Source organism: Elephantulus edwardii, unplaced genomic scaffold, assembly GCF_000299155.1.
Source record: "Elephantulus edwardii isolate Elephantulus edwardi_28Jun2011 unplaced genomic scaffold, EleEdw1.0 scaffold00160, whole genome shotgun sequence".
NCBI classification, from domain to species: domain Eukaryota; kingdom Metazoa; phylum Chordata; class Mammalia; order Macroscelidea; family Macroscelididae; genus Elephantulus; species Elephantulus edwardii.
In genome coordinates, this window is record NW_006399910.1 from 4,372,450 (window position 1) to 4,388,620 (window position 16,171).

At 36.4% G+C, this 16,171-nt stretch overlaps 1 protein-coding gene across 1 annotated transcript in view; it reads right to left on the reverse strand.

Moving 5' to 3' along the window:
• Positions 1 to 16,171, reverse strand: part of DPP10 (dipeptidyl-peptidase 10 (non-functional)) — a 1,145,057-nt gene that overhangs the window by 175,204 nt on the left and 953,682 nt on the right. Inside the window, exon 11 of the mRNA XM_006895132.1 lies at positions 10,761 to 10,884. Within this exon, the coding sequence (XP_006895194.1) occupies positions 10,761 to 10,884 (124 nt within the window). The remainder of the gene's footprint in view (positions 1 to 10,760; positions 10,885 to 16,171) is intronic.

The window sequence follows — 16,171 nt, forward strand, 5'->3', positions numbered from 1 at the left end:
AATCTCATGCCACTCCAGAGACAAAGGAAGACATTAAGCTCCAGGTGAAAAAGTTCATGAGAAATTTTTTTAGTAGAGCACACCTGGTCTCACACCACTCAGTTACTTCATATATGAAGAAAGCCTATAGAGTTGGTATCAGGGTACTACTTCAAAGTGATTTGCATAGGGATGCAGTTCAGAATAGAGAGAACGGCAAGCACTTTGGGAAAGGAAAATTTTTTCCCAGAAGGGATTTACAGTAGAGTGAGCAGCTCACCTCAAAGACTGAATATTTTAACTTGGCAACAAATTAATAACATTATAAAGGCAAGAACCACCACCAACTTTTGTAGACACAATAGAAATGAACTAACACAAACACACACACACACAAACAACCTCCATATAATGTCAAGAAAACAGCAAGCAGCTTCAAACACTATAAAAAAAAAACAAACAAACACAAACAACAAATTAGACATTCTCTAGAAAAAGCATAGAAAATTAGAGACCTCATGAATACACCAGAGACAAGAAGGCAGGTTATATATGTTGATATGGAGACATCATAACAGCTACGAGTGAAAGTACAAATGATGAAAGAAACAATGAAAGCCACAAATAAAGGGAATACCCTAGAGATAAAAAACTGGGGGGGGGGGAACCAAACAAACCATAGTGATGAAGAGTTACTTGAACAGCTACTGGAGAAAGTGCAAATTATGGAAGAAACAATGGAAACCACTAAGAAAGCAAATACTCCAGAGACATGGAGCCAGAAGAAATATATCAGTAAGGAGGAAATTGCACAAATATGGAAGAAAATACAAAAAAATGGAAAAACTGAAACTATAAAGAGGTCCAAGAACTTAAAAAATAATCATAAGATAGATATAACACTGACAGTATAGTACTAGAAATAACAGAAAAGCATGAAAATGCAATCCAGAATATTAAGATTGAAAAGGCAGAAATGTCCAACATGTTTGAAGGACAAAAATGTAGAAGAGAAGAGAAAGAGCAGATAGTCAATGATATGTAAAACAACCATCTCATTGGAAAAATACTAGAAGAATAATCTGAGATGAGACATAAAGAAAATGAAAACAGTAATATAATGTGTGATGACATGAAAGGAATAACATGTATGATTTGAATTACAGACTATGAGTGGGATAAGGAAATCACTGAGAAAATTGTAGAAGACATACTAGAAGAAAGCTTACTAGGTATTACGAAGTATGAAGTACAAGAAAATCCACATTTAGGAAGCTCAGTGAACATCAAATAGACTGGACCCCAAAAATAAAAAACAAAAAGACATAGTCAAATTATGCAAAATAAAAATGGAATACTGAAAGCAGCATGAAAGAAACAAAAAGTAATCTACAATGGAAAAGCAATTAAATTAAGTTCTGACTTTTCGGCAGAAAACATGCGAGCAAGAAGACTTTAGGATGGCATATATGGAAATTTGAAAGAAAACAAATCTCAGCAAAAGATATGGAGAAGAAATAACATCCTTTTCAGAAAATAAAGAACATGAAGAATTTTTGAAAACAAGACCAAATATGCAAGAACTTTTAAGGGAAGTACATTAAACAGAGACACCAAAGGAAAGTGGATGGACCATGGTAACAAGAAACGATAAAAAAGAAACACAGAAAAATGGCAACAATAAAATCTGGCCTGTCAATAATTATGCTTAATATGAACGTACTAAATGTACCAACCAAGAGAAAAAGACTAGCACAAAAGACACACATTTAATAAATGGAGAGAAAAGTAGACTCAAAATCAAAGGCCTGAAAAAAAATATGAGAAAAATGACATCTATAAAAAGCAGGAGCGGCAATACCAATTTCATGTAAATTAGACTCTAGAATGAAAACCACTATAAAGGATAAGCAAGGGCACTATTTTAATGATTAAAGGTACAGTATATCAAGAACACATAACATTGGTCAACATCTAAGCACCAAATGATAGATCTACTAAATAGATAAAACAACTGTTAATAGAACTGAAAAAAGAAATAGCACCATAATAGTGGTAGAAGTCTTTAACACACTACTCTCACCAAATAGGTCAACTCAAAAGAAACTTAACAAATATGCAGAAGACTTAAAATATACTATCAGTGAACTCGACCCTGTGGATATATTCCAAGCATTGCACCCAACTAAAATTCAATTCATTTTCTTCTCAAGTGCACATAATATATTCTCTAGAACTGATCCCATATTAGGGTACAAAGAAAGCCTCAATAAGTTAAAAAAAATGGAAATAATACAAAGTATCTTCTCAGACCACAATGTCATAAACTTCATAAACCTAGAAATTAACCAGAAGATAATAAAGGTTATAATGCCACCAACGTAGAAGCTAAATAATAACCTGCTAGAACACAATTAGGATACATAAGAAATAAAACATGGAACAAAAAAATTCCTTGAAACCGATGATAAAGGAAATATACCAAAATTTCTGGGATGCAGCTAAGGCAGTCCTCAGGGGGCAGTTCATAGCAATAGCAACACATAAAAACTGAACGAAGAAGCAAAATTAATCGTCTAATTCAAAATCTAAAAAAAAAAAATAGAATAAAAAACCACAACAATCTACCCAAAAGCTTCTAGTAAAAAAGGGGAAATTATAAAAGAACAAGAGATAAAATAAATGAGATAGAAAACAGAAAAACAATTGAAACCATCAATAAGACCAGGAACTGGTTTTTCAAAAGGGTCAATAAAATTGAGAAACTATAGTAAACTTAACAAAAGATAAAATGAAGAAGACACAAAAAACTCATTTAAGGAATGATAGAAGTGACATCACAACAGAACCAGAAGAACTTAAATATATAATATCAGAATATTATGAAAAGTTATACTCTAATTAATTAGAAAACTTAGAGAAAATGGGCAAATTCATTGAAACTCATGTGCTACCCAGATTGACACAGTTAGATGTAGAACACTTGAACACACTCAAAACAAAAGAAGAAATTGAGCAGGTCATAAGAAGATTCCCCCACCAAAAAAAGTCCCAGACCAGATGGTTTCACAGCTGAATCCTACCAAACATTCAGGGAAGATTTATCACCAGTCTTATTTATTTTTTTAAAAAAATAGGAAAACAAAAAGAAACACTCCCAGAGACATCCTATGAAGCAAGCATAACCCTAATAACAATACCACTCGGAAATATTACCAAAGAAGAAAACTACATCCAAATATATCTCATGAACATAGACACAAAAATCCTTAACAAAATCCAAGCCATAAAAAAATAATTCATCGTAACAGGTTTCATAAGAGGTATGCAAGGATAAGAAAGCAACATAATTCACCACATTAACAAAACAAATACCAAAGAACCATATGATCCTAGCAGTTGATGCAGAAAAGGCATTTGACAAAAGTCTAACCCCTGTTTCTGATTAAGACACACAGCAAAGTTGGAATATAAGGGAATTTCCTCACCGTAGTGAAAAGTATATATGTAAAACCAAGAGCCAACACCATTCTGAATGCAGAAAGACTAAAAGTATTTTCTTTGTGAACAGGGACCACACAATGATACCCACTGTCACCACTTCTAGACAATATTTTATTGGAAATCCTTGCTAGGGCAATATGACAAGAGAAGGAAAAAAGGGCATCCAGATTGGCTAAGAGATGGTTAACCTGTAACTCACTATATGGAGATGATAGTGTACACAGAAAACCCCAAAGACTCAACAAAACAACAAAACCCCCAAACAAAAAACAACCCTCTTAGAATTCGTAGACCAGTATAATAGAGTGGCAAGACACTAGATAAATATAGAAAAATAAGTAGTTTCCTCTACAGTAGCAAAGAGAACTCAGAGAAGGAAACCAAGAAAGCAATACCATTTACTATAGCCAACCACAAATTGAGATAGTTGGAAGTGAATCTAACAAAAGGTACAAAAGACCCATACAAAGAATACTACAGAATGTTTCTGCAAGACATAAAAATAACATAAATAATTGGAAAATGTGCACTGTTCATGGATAGGAAGACCCAAGCTTGTGAAAATGACAATATCACATGCAAGAAAAATTCTGCTAAAAATGATCCAAAATGATTCAACAGAGAACTGCCTGAAGTGCAGGCTGGATTTAGAAGAAGCCGTGAGACTAGGGATATTATAGCTAATGTCAGATTGATCTTGGCTGAAAGCAGAGAGTACCAGAGAATGTCTATGTTTCATTTGCTATCCAAAGGCATTTGACTGTGTGGATCAAAACAAACTGTGGCTGACTCTTAGAAGAATGGAAAACCCAGAACACTTGATTGTGCTTACATGAAACTATATGGAGGCAGTCATCAGAACAGAGTAAGGAAACACTGCATGGTTCAAAATTGGAGAGGGTGTGCATCAAGAATATGTCCTATCTCCATATCTTCTCAATCTATATGTGGAACAGATTATCTGGGAGGCTGAGATGTATGAGGAGAAGTGTGACATCAGGATTGGAGGTAGACTAATTACGCAGATGACACAACCCTGCTTGCTGAAACTGCAGAGGACCTGAAGCACTTGCTGCAGAAGATCAAGGACTGCATTCTTCAATATGGACTGAAGCTCAATATCAAGAAAACAAAGATTCTCACCCCTGGGTTGACTGGCAGGATCATGATAGATGATGAATAGATTGAGATTGTTGACAGCTTCAGTTTGCTTGACTACAACACTCTTGGTACCAGCAGCCAGGAAATTAAAAGACGATTGCATTGGGGAAAGTCTGCTGTCAAAGACCTCACCAAAGGACTGAAGAGCAATGATGTCAGTCTGGAGACTAAGGTGTGCCTGATACAGGCCATGATCTTTGCAATTACTTGCTATGCATCAGAGAGCTGGACAATGACTAGGGATGATAGAGTTGATGCCTTTGAGCTGTCGGGCTGGAAAAGATTATTGAATATATACCATGGATTGCTGGGAGAACAAACAAGTTTGTCCTGGAGAGGATGAAGCCAGGCTGCTCCTTGGAGGCAAGGATTCTGAAGCTTTGTCTGACATACTCTAGACATGCTGCAAGGCGGGATCAGTCCTTGGAGAAGGACATCATGCTTGTGATGGTGGAGGGACAGCACAGGAAAGGAAGACCCTCGATGAGATAGATTGAGTCAGTCACTGAGGTAATGGAGCTAGGTGTGTTGGAGACAATAGAATTGGCAAGGGATAGAGCAGGGTTTAGGGCTGTTGTACGTAGGGTGCTATGAGTCACAGGTGACTCAACGGTACATAACAACAAAAACAAGTGCCAAGGATTGATGGTCCAAGTAAAAGAAAATTATTGGCAATTTTAATCTTTTCTTCATTTCCCATAATATTGCCTATTGGCTCAAAAGCGAGGATTTTTGTTTTATTTTTGCTGGGATATAACTCAAATTCTGTAGCAAGCTGTTGAAGTTCTCACTTTCAGGAATCAAGGTTGAGTCATTTGCATAACCCCAGCCTTTGATGAATCTTCCTCCTCTCCTGATGCCACATTTCCCCTTTCAGAATCCAGTTTCTCAAATGATATATTAAGCATACAGATTGAAAAATATGGAGAAACGAAACCTCCTGGCTATGTTGTTTTTAGGAGCTATTCTTTGGAAAGAAATACCATGCTTGGAAGAGTTAAAGACTAGTGAAAGAGAGGAAGATCCTCAATTAGATAGATGGACCTAGTGACTGCAACATGGGCTCAAGTATGTCAGAGGTTAGGTTCAAAATTGGGTACAGGATAGAACAGGGTTCAGATCTAATATTCACAGAGTTGCTGTTACTCAACTCGATGGCACTGAACAACTATAACACGTAGATCCTACAAGTTTTAGTACTTTCATGAAATTACTTTGTAGAACATGTTGAAACTTCATTGATGAAATAAATATGTATCTATTTCTGCATTCTCTGCTATATTCAGTTTTTCAACTTATGCCTACACCAGAAATTCTTGATTTCTGTAGCTCCTAGTTATACTTGAATTTAGATAATATAATGCTTCCAACTTTGTTGTTTTGCTACTTTTCATCAGGAAATGTCATCATTACAAAATTTTCAGCATTCACTATTTAATACACATTGATATTGTTGTTATGTGACATGAAGTTGCCTGTGACTCATAGCAACCTGATGCACAATAGCATTGAAACCTGATATGAAATTAGTATTTTTATATGCTAAACTTTTACCTTGCATTCTAGTACTTTGGGTTTTTTTTATTTTTTAATATCTTACTTTATCTGTAAAATGTCATGTAATTTTCAAATAATGCCAGTTTATTGCTTCTTTACCAATAATGATCACATTAACTTCCACTACAAGGACAGATAACGTTAGTATGGGTAAGGGGCTGTCGAGTTGAGTACTACCCAGAGTGACTCTATGAACAAAAGATCAGAAACTTGTTCTATCCTGAGTCATCCTCATAACTTCCTGATATGCTAAAGCCCATTGTGGCAGTTAACCGTGTTAATCAAGCTGATTGAAAGTCTAACTTTATTTTCCTAGCAACATGTCCCTCTCCAAGGAATAGCCTGTCCTAGCAAGATATCCAAAGTATGTGAGACAAAGTCTTACCATTTTTGCCTCCAAAGAAGATTCCACCTGCACCCTCTTCATGATTAATCTGTTTTTTGGCCATCCATGGGATATCCAGTGCTCTTCTCCAACATCACAGCTCAAAGGCATTGATTCTTTTTCTGTCATCCTTACTCGTTATCTTGCTTTCAGATATATAGCAAATGATCAGAAAGAATACGGTCTAAATTAGGTGCACCTTAGTCCTTAAACTGATATCACCACTTCTCAATAATTTGGAGAGATTAAGTGCAGATAATCCCTGTGCAACACGTCTCCTTATTTCCTGACTTCTGATATCAAGGATGTTAAATGTGGATCCAAGCAAGATGAAGCTTTAAGATGAAGCTTAAGTTTCAATCTCTTCTCCAATCAGAATAATGTTGCCTATAGGTCCAGTAGTAAGAGTCTTTGTTTTCTTGATTCTGAGATGCAATCCACATCGAAGGTTTCATTTTTGGATCTTCTGCACAAGTGTTTCAAGTCTTCCTCACTTTCAGCAAGTAAGGCTGTGTCACCTGCATAATGTAGCCAATTGAAGAGTCTTCCTCCAAACCTGATACCACACTCTTCTTCATAGAGTCCAGTTTCTTGAATAATTTTTTCAGCATATAGATAAATACATATGGAGAGAGAATACAACCCTATGCACTCCCTTATTAACTTTAAACCATGCAGTGTTACCCTGCTGTGTTTGTAAAACAGCCTCCTAATCCAGGTATAGGTCCCACATGAGCAAAATTAAGATCTCTGGGACTCCAATTCTTCTCAAACTCAGGATCAATATCTCAGTAAGTATAGGTACCTTTGCCTTATTCCTTATTCCTTATTTTTAGGGGAGTGAAGACAATATTTCATCATTAACTGCTGTATTTCCTGTGATTATTCACACTTTTCTTTGCTCAGATGGGTGATGTGTTTTTATATTCTGTTCACACAACTGCTGAAAATTGGAATCAACCCTTCCACAGTGTTTCTGAAACTGTCACTTACATGAGAGGAGGCTGTCTGTCTTTCTCCCTTCCTAGCCACTGGTGGACTTGAGCCAGCAGAGAGGCACAAACTTTAGGTTAGCAGTGCAAATCACTAGAAATAAGTACCTTCAATTCCTTGTATACGCTCATGTTGACATTTACTATCATGAATGAGTATTGGCTTTTGTCATTTACTTTTCTTATTTTTATTAGTTTACCTATTTTGAATTTATGAACTCCTGAAATAAACACTTGGACTTGATATAGACCTTTATTGCTAGATTAAAAATTCTAAGAATTTTACTGTATGTGTCCATGAGGCATTTCATTCAAAAGTGTCCTTGAAGACTTGTACCCCAATGTTCATAGCAGTGTTATTTACCATCACAAGAACATGGAAAAGGCCCAAATGTACAACCACAATTGAATGGCTTGAGGAATTATGGTACATTCACATGATGAAATACTATGCAGCACACAGAAGCAATGATTTTTGTCAATCACTACTTCATTTGGGAGGTACTGGAGAACATTACGTTAAGTGTACTAAGTCAGTCCCATAAGTACAAATATGTGTAAGATCATTATTGTAGAAATAGACTACTGGTAAAACATGTACAAAGATCTAAAGGGGGATAGTAGAAAGGTGAAGATGGATGGGGGGGTCATACAATTTGATAGGTGGAGGGAGTGGTGGGTTAAGGAAATGGGCAAGATCTAGGGTGAAAATCAATATATAAGAACAGTGTAAGTAAAATAGTAAAATTTTTAAAAGTGCCCTTTAAGAAATTATCATAATCACTGACAATAAGAGAGATGAAGATCAAAACCATAATGAGATACAATCTCACTCCAGTAGCAATGATAAAGTTTAACAAGTAATAAATGATGGGGAGGATGTGGAGAGATAGGAACTCTTATACACTCTTGGTAGGATTGTAAAATGGTACAACCACTCTGGAAGGCAGTTGAGCACTTCTTCAAAAATCTGAACATAGAAATTCCATATGACCCAGATATTCCATGGCTTGAAATATACTCTGAGAAAATAAGAACTGAGACCTAAACAGAGACTTGTACACAAACGTTCATAATAGTGTTAGTCACCATAGAAAGAACATGGAAATATCCCAAATGTACAACCACAATGCAATGGATTGAGAATTTTTTGTGTATTGACACAATATAATACTATGCAATACTCAGGAGCAATGATTTTGAAAATCATTACCTTACTTTGAAAAGACTGGAGAGCATTATGCTAAGTGAACTCTCTCATTCCCAAAAGAACAAATACTATATGAGATCATGATTGTAGAAATAGAAAGGTAACTAGGAAAATGTGTATGAAGATACAGGTATGGTAAGTGGGAGCAGAGGGGTGAGGATGGGTGGAGAGGGAGATAATCATAGAGTAGCACAATTTGATGGATAGAGGGACGGGTAGATAAAGGAAACAAGAAAGACCTGGTGTGAAAATTTATATATAAGAACTTTGTAAGTAAACCAGTAAAAAATAAAAATTTTCTTTAAAACGTGTGCTTTGACAGAGACAGACTGTGTGAAAGTTTGAATATCTAGTTGTTAAATAATCCTGGAATCCTTTACTCAGTACTGTGTATACAATATTGTTGCTGTTGTTGTTGTTAGGTGCCGTGGAGTGCAGTGTAACCCTATGAACAGCGAGTGGATCTGAACCTCATGCTATCCTGTGCCATCCTCACACTTCCTGACAAGCTAGAGCCCACTGCAGCAGTACCATGTCCTTCCACCTGGTTGGGGTCTTCTTCTTCAATCCTCCACCTTTTCTAGGATCATTTCCCTCTCCAAATAGCCCCTCCTAGCAACATGCCTGAAGTATGTAAGATGAAGCTTCATCATTCTTGCCTCCAAAGCGTTCTCTGACTGCACAGTCTCCAGAACACATTTATTTGTTCTTTTGGCAGTACATGGATGATCAGGGCTCTTCTCCACCACTACAACTCAAAGGCATTAATTATTCTGTCATCCTGATTCGTTGTGATCACACCATTATTTCTGCAAACACCTCTAAAAATGACATATATAGAATTTATTGGAGCATTACAAAAATGTACTTCAGAAATTAAAATACATACTACTTCCATAATGAAATACTTCAAGATCCCCCCCATTTCTCATTAATATGAGCCTTAGTGCTGTGATGTGCTAAGTATTTGGCTTCTAACAGAAATGTGTGGTTTACCAGTCTTTGCATAGAGAAAAGCATATCAATCAGCTTCTGCAAAAATGTTCAATCTTGCTAAACTCTAAGGTGTAGTTCAACCCCATCCTATAGAGACATGAATGGGCATCAACTCAACAGAAATAGGTTTGGTGCTTGGTTGATTTTCTATTAAGGTTAAAGCCATGTTTGTTTTTGGACAAAACTAATGTAGACCACAGTGGAAAAGAGAAGGTAATTGAAGCCAAAATGTGGAAAGATGCCCCAGATTTGAGAATAATGTTAGTGTGAGTTATTGTTGTTGTTAAGTGCCTTAACTGTTAACTGTTGTCAAGTCTAGTATGACTTGTTGTTAAGTTAACTTAACTTTTAACTGTTGTTAGGTCCAGTATGACTCATAGTGAAACTATGAACAATAGATTTGAACTCTAACCTATCCTGTGCCTCCTTTATCACCCCCAACACATTTGAATCCATCTTGTTGAAGTTCTTCTTGTTTTCTGACCCTCAACCAATATAAGCATAGTGTCACTTTCCAAGGAAAAGCACCTCATTGCAATATGTTGAAAATACGTGTGATGAAATGTCACTATTTTTGCCTTCAGTGTATTCATTATTATTTTTTTTTCTCTTGTTTTGTACTCTGAGTTGGATCCAGCTGGCACAGGAAGAGACTGCCCTTCCTTCTCCAGGGGAACATCTGGTGAATTTGAACCACATCCCTTTTGGAATGCAGCACGGCTTCTTGCCACTAGGCAGCCAGAGCTCCCTTTATTATTTCTAAGGTACAGTTTATATTTTTCTGCTTATGTGGGAATGTGATGGATTAAATAGTACATTCTCAGTTCACATACTTATTCACCGCCTTATCCTTTTCAACCACCACAACTTGAACATTTAATTTTGAAGGCTTCATGCAAAATCTTCCATATTTCCTTTCAGAGGGTAACAATAACTAGTTCATTTTTACTAGAAGCTCAAAAGATAGCATACTTACTCTGGTGCAAGCGCCAGTGGTGGTCTCACAGACTGTGAGGATGGAGATGTTCTGCGGTCGGTTCAACCACCTCACCACGGTCTTGGTATTGCTTATCCATTTAACCATAGTGATATAATATTCTCTAGTGTAGAAACAAAATGAAAGTTAACATTTAGAGCTAGGATTCTGTACGGACCCAATAATATACACTTGTTGTCTTATACACAAGAATAACTGAAATTCTATAAAGATGCAAAAATACATTAACTTCTCTCTATGTGTATCCATAAAAATGTGATAATTTAAATATTCACATATACTGATCTCAATATAACTCTGTATGTTTATATGCACATGCTTATGTACATACATACACAGCAAGTGGAGAAATGAATCTTAGTAAGCTTGTTCCAAGAAAATAATCCCTTGGAAAATGTACAATAAGCAGGATATCATGCTTGCAAGGGTGGAGGGACAGCACAGGACAGGAAAACCTCGGATGAGATGAACAGAGTAACTGGGGTAATTGTGTGCTGCAAAAGTGAGACTGGCTCAGGATAGAGCAGGGTTCAGAGCTATTATACATAGGGTTGCTATGAGTTACAGGTCACCCAATGGCACATAACAACAATAACAATAATCAGTATTCTACATTTGTTAAGAAGCCTTGGTGATGCAATAGCTAAGCACTTGGTTTTTCAAAAGGGAAGCAGTTTGATGCTACCAGTAGCTCTAAAGGAGGAAAAAGTTTCTCCCTCCTGTAAGTACTGTTGCTGTTAGGTACCATTGAGCTGATTCCAACTTATAGTGACTGTCTGAGAAACAAAACTAAATCCTGCCCAGTTCTACACTATTCCTATAACTACTGCCTGTTCCCATTCTTGAAGCCACAGCACTTCCTGTTTTTCACCGGCCAAGTATGATGGAGAGCATGGGGCACTTCTACACTGTCAATCTGGGTCAGAACAGACTTCACAAGTATCTAACAAGAGGGAAATATTTATAAATAATTTGTGATCTTCTGGTTAAAGATTAGCAAAATAACTATACTTTTTCTAAGTTAAATTTTATTTCTTTAAAAATACAACCAAAATCCAATTAGGCAATAAACATTTATAAGTGATAACCAACAATACAATAACCAATTAAATTCATTATTGTCTTCATGATTATTTCTTATATATTGACTCTATATCATAAATCATGTCTTCTGCTCTTTGCCAGATTGAGACCAAACGCTATGTGATTCAATTTACGCAAGACCAAAAATACAATTTTTTACAGACTTTCCCAAATTTCAGAGTAGAGTAGGGGTTTAGGAAAAATGTGTAAAGTGACAACTAAGAGTACTATCTTAAAATTTAAGTCTAATAACTAAGGTTTTATGTGACTTAGAAAAAGTTACCCACAAGGGAGAAACCTTGTGATACAAATCATGTATCTTTAGACACATCGAGGTTTGACTTCTGGCTACGTGTACCTTACGTTGCTAACATTACTGAGCAGTTAACGCTTTCTCCAAAAAACCTGTTAGCCCATTAACTGAAGGTGTCAGTGGAAAGGCAAGCATAACTTGTCATCCAGAAAAGGCTGCTGTATCTCCTTCAACAATCTTTCCAAGACGTCTGGCAGCTTCACGGACAGCTGAGTCCTTCTTGAAAATTGCCCAGAAGCTCAGTGAAATGATTACATGAAGTGTCCTAAATAGAGTTAGTGAGAAACACTCAATCAAACGTGCAGCTGCTTTAGGCATAATCTGGGGCCAAATCAATAGGCCTTGTAATTGCATAAAGAACAATGTCCTGTTCACTTGTACTGTGTGTTTGTGCAGTTGATTTACTGCACAAATATGATCATATTTGGCAGTGTGAATATTAAGAAGCACACATATAAATATTTACTATTAGGAGATTTGTTCAAGATAAAAATTAGAAGGGAGAACATGATAGCGGATAGTATGTAATTAGACAAACAAGAGTGCTTTATTCAGAAACTATACATTTCTGATTAATTGCCATAGAAGTTACTCAGAATCAGAGAAAGTGAAAACTAATTTGGTTAACATAAGAGCCAAACAATGAAAAATAAGTTACCAAAAATTCATATAGAAAAGATATATAGGAGATTCTCAGGCTTAGTCACAAATGTGTCCTAATTAGCAAAATTTGATATTAGATTTTGTTCAAAGTGAGAAGAAAAATTAACATAAATTATTCTAAAAATAGATGACATCAACATCACAAAATAGATTTTAAGCAGTCATTGTAGCGTACTGTAGTTTTCAACACAATTCTCATACAAAATGTTGCAAGAACATTTCTTGTCTCCACAGATTTTGACAGATTTTATTTACTACCTATGCTGTAAAATACTGACTTTTAAAGAAGATTTTATATTTAGAAAACAAATAAAAGTAATGCAGTACGGGGAATATATCTTTTTTTCCCCAAGGGGGAAAATATCACATATAATTTACATCTTAGATATAAATCAATGTTCTCTTGAAGGAGAAGAATGTTTATTCACCAGCTAGTAAGTTTAAAATTTTAAGTTAAAAATTATTCATTTCTTCCTTACTCCTACTTGATTACTTAATCTGACTATTCGTCTTTGGTGAAATCATCTTATTTTTGCATGCTGATAGCATACTTTATGCTCATGAGACAAATTTATTCTTATTGTAGGATAGCACAGAATCCACTTTTCTATAGCTAAACAAGCTGAAGTTGTTAACAATATCAATCTCTTCTCCATCTGCCATGAAGCTGCCAACTGGCCACGTGGTAAGAATCTTTGTTTTCTTGATTTTGAGCTTCAGTCCATATTGAAGACTACAATCCTTGACCTTCTGCAGCAAATACCTCATGTCCTCTTTAGTTTCATCAAGCAAAGTTGTGTAATCTGCATAACACAGGTTGCTGATGAGTTTTTCCTCTAATCCTGATTCCATATTCCTTCTCACAGAGCCCAGCCTCCTGGATGATCTGTTCTGCATATAGATTGAAAAGGTATGGAAATAGAAACACTGCTGATGCCCACTTTTCCTGATCCTGAACCATGCAGTTTCCCTACTCTGTTCTGACTACTGCTTCCTGGTTAAAATATAGGTTTCGCATGAACACAATTAAGTGTTCTGCGATGTATTCTCATTCTCCTCAAGTGTTCCTGTTCTACTAAAGATTGGCCACAATTTGTTGAGATCCACATAGTCAAATGCCTTTACTTACTCAATGAAACACAGATAGACATTCCTCTGGTGCTTTCTGCTTTCCACCAAGATCCACTTAAAGTTGGCTATAATGTCCCTAATGCCACATCCTCTTCTAAACCCAGTCTGCACATCTGGTATTTTTCTGTTGATGTAAAGTTCCATTTGTTTCTGGATAAACCTCAGCAGGATATTGCTTGCTTATGTTTAATAATTTCCACACTCTGTTGTGTCACTTTTTTTCTTTATAAATGGTGATAAGTATAGATCTCTTCCAGAGAGTTGTCCTTCCGATTTCTTGGCAGTATCTGGTGAACACTCCAAGGCAACATTTGTTTGTTGAAATATGTTAATTGATATGTCATCAATTTCTGGGACCTTGGTTTCTTGTCAATTCCTTCAGAGAAGCTTGAACTTCCTCTTTCATCATCATTGCCTCTTGATAATATGTTGTTTCATGAAATTCTTCTTTGTTAGCTAGGTTTTTTGGTATAGTGTCTCTGTGTACCCCTTCTATCTTCTTTTGATGCTCCCTGGGTTATTCAACATTCTGTCCTCACATCCTTAAATACCGCAACTTGAGATTTAAATTCGTTCTTCAGTTCCTTCAGCTTCAGAAGTGCCAAGTGAGTTTGTCCCTTTTTATCTTCCAACTCCAGCTCCTTGCACATTTCATTATAATATTTTGCTTTGTCTTCCTTAGATATCCTTTAAAATCTGTGCGGCTCCTTCACATCTTAATTTGTTCCCTTTGTTTTGTGCTCTTGGCATTCTAATGCAAAATTCAGAGTCTCTTCTGACAAACTTTTTTTTCTTATGTCTTTTTTTTTAAATGAGATTTTAATGAAAGATTATAGAGAACTTGATTTTCATTTATTGTTGCACATTTTTCTCCCTGGCCACTCCTCCCCCTTCCTCCCAGTTCACTTTTCTCTTTGAGAAGGAAAAAACCCATTATTTCATTGTTATACCATTTCCCCTCCTCCCAGTCCAGTTTACTATGCAGCTCTTATTCTAGACTCTTGCCATGCAAATATTATGTAATCATATATACCTTTTAAACAGTTATCTCCCTCATCTGCTTCAATTCAGTGTAAGTTATTTAGCCCATCTTCTCTTAGTTTTCCCCCAAACCCGATGTCAGTCCTGTTGTATAACAGTGGCATTATGCAGTATTTGCTCTTTTGTGATTGAGATATTTCACTCAACATAATGCCCTCCAGGATCACTCATTTTGTATAATATTTTATTTTGGTCTTTTCTTCTTCCTCTGTTTGAGTGCACAACAAACCTCAGTACACAGAAGCACCTGGAGACCACATCCTCTGTGTGAAGACCTCAATCGTCACATGGATATTGCACCTGCTGCTCTCCCTGTGACAGTAACACCAAAATCACAGGGGAGTGGAAAGGAAGTAGGAAGAGAGAGTAGGTGGGAAGCATGAGCCATCAGCAAGACTTCGATGGGGACAGGGGAATTGGAGATGCTAGAGGGAACAAAAAGAGGAAATTGAGCTGGACACTGTCAGGCTGAGGTGAGGATGGGAATACAACACATTTGCTGAATAAGTGGGTCCAATGACCAAGTCCAGATCTGTTACCTGAATACTCTCATAAGCATTTTTGAGTTATGCTTATCTGTCAAATAGTAATCTATGATGAGCACTGAAATGAAGACAGGCTAGAGAGAATAATTGGCCATCCACTTCTGAAATCACAGGCCTTTGAAAACCATATGTACAATAGAGCACACTAAGATTACACTAGCAAATATGGTACCAGAGGCTGAGCCTTCCTGTTGCAAATCACAAACAAGGAGGAAGAGTTGTGAACAGATCCTAGAGACTGGAACATGGAACGTGAGAAATATAAAAGTAAGAAAATTGGAAATTGTTAAGGAAGAAATGGAACACATAGATATTTGACATACTAGGTACTGGAAAAGTCAGCCACAGTTTGTTATGAGCCACACAGTCAAACGCCTTTGCATAAGCAATGAAACACAGATATTCTTATAGTATTCCCTGCTTTCAGCTAAGATCCACCTAACATCAGCTACAGTATCCCTAGTACCACAACGCCTTCTAAACCCAGCCTGGGCTTCTGGCAGTTCTCTGCTGAGATGCTGTTCCAGTCGTTTTTGGATAATCTTCAGTAGAATCTTGCTTGCATGTGAAATCAATGATATTGTTCTGTAGTTTCCACACTCAGTTGGGTCACC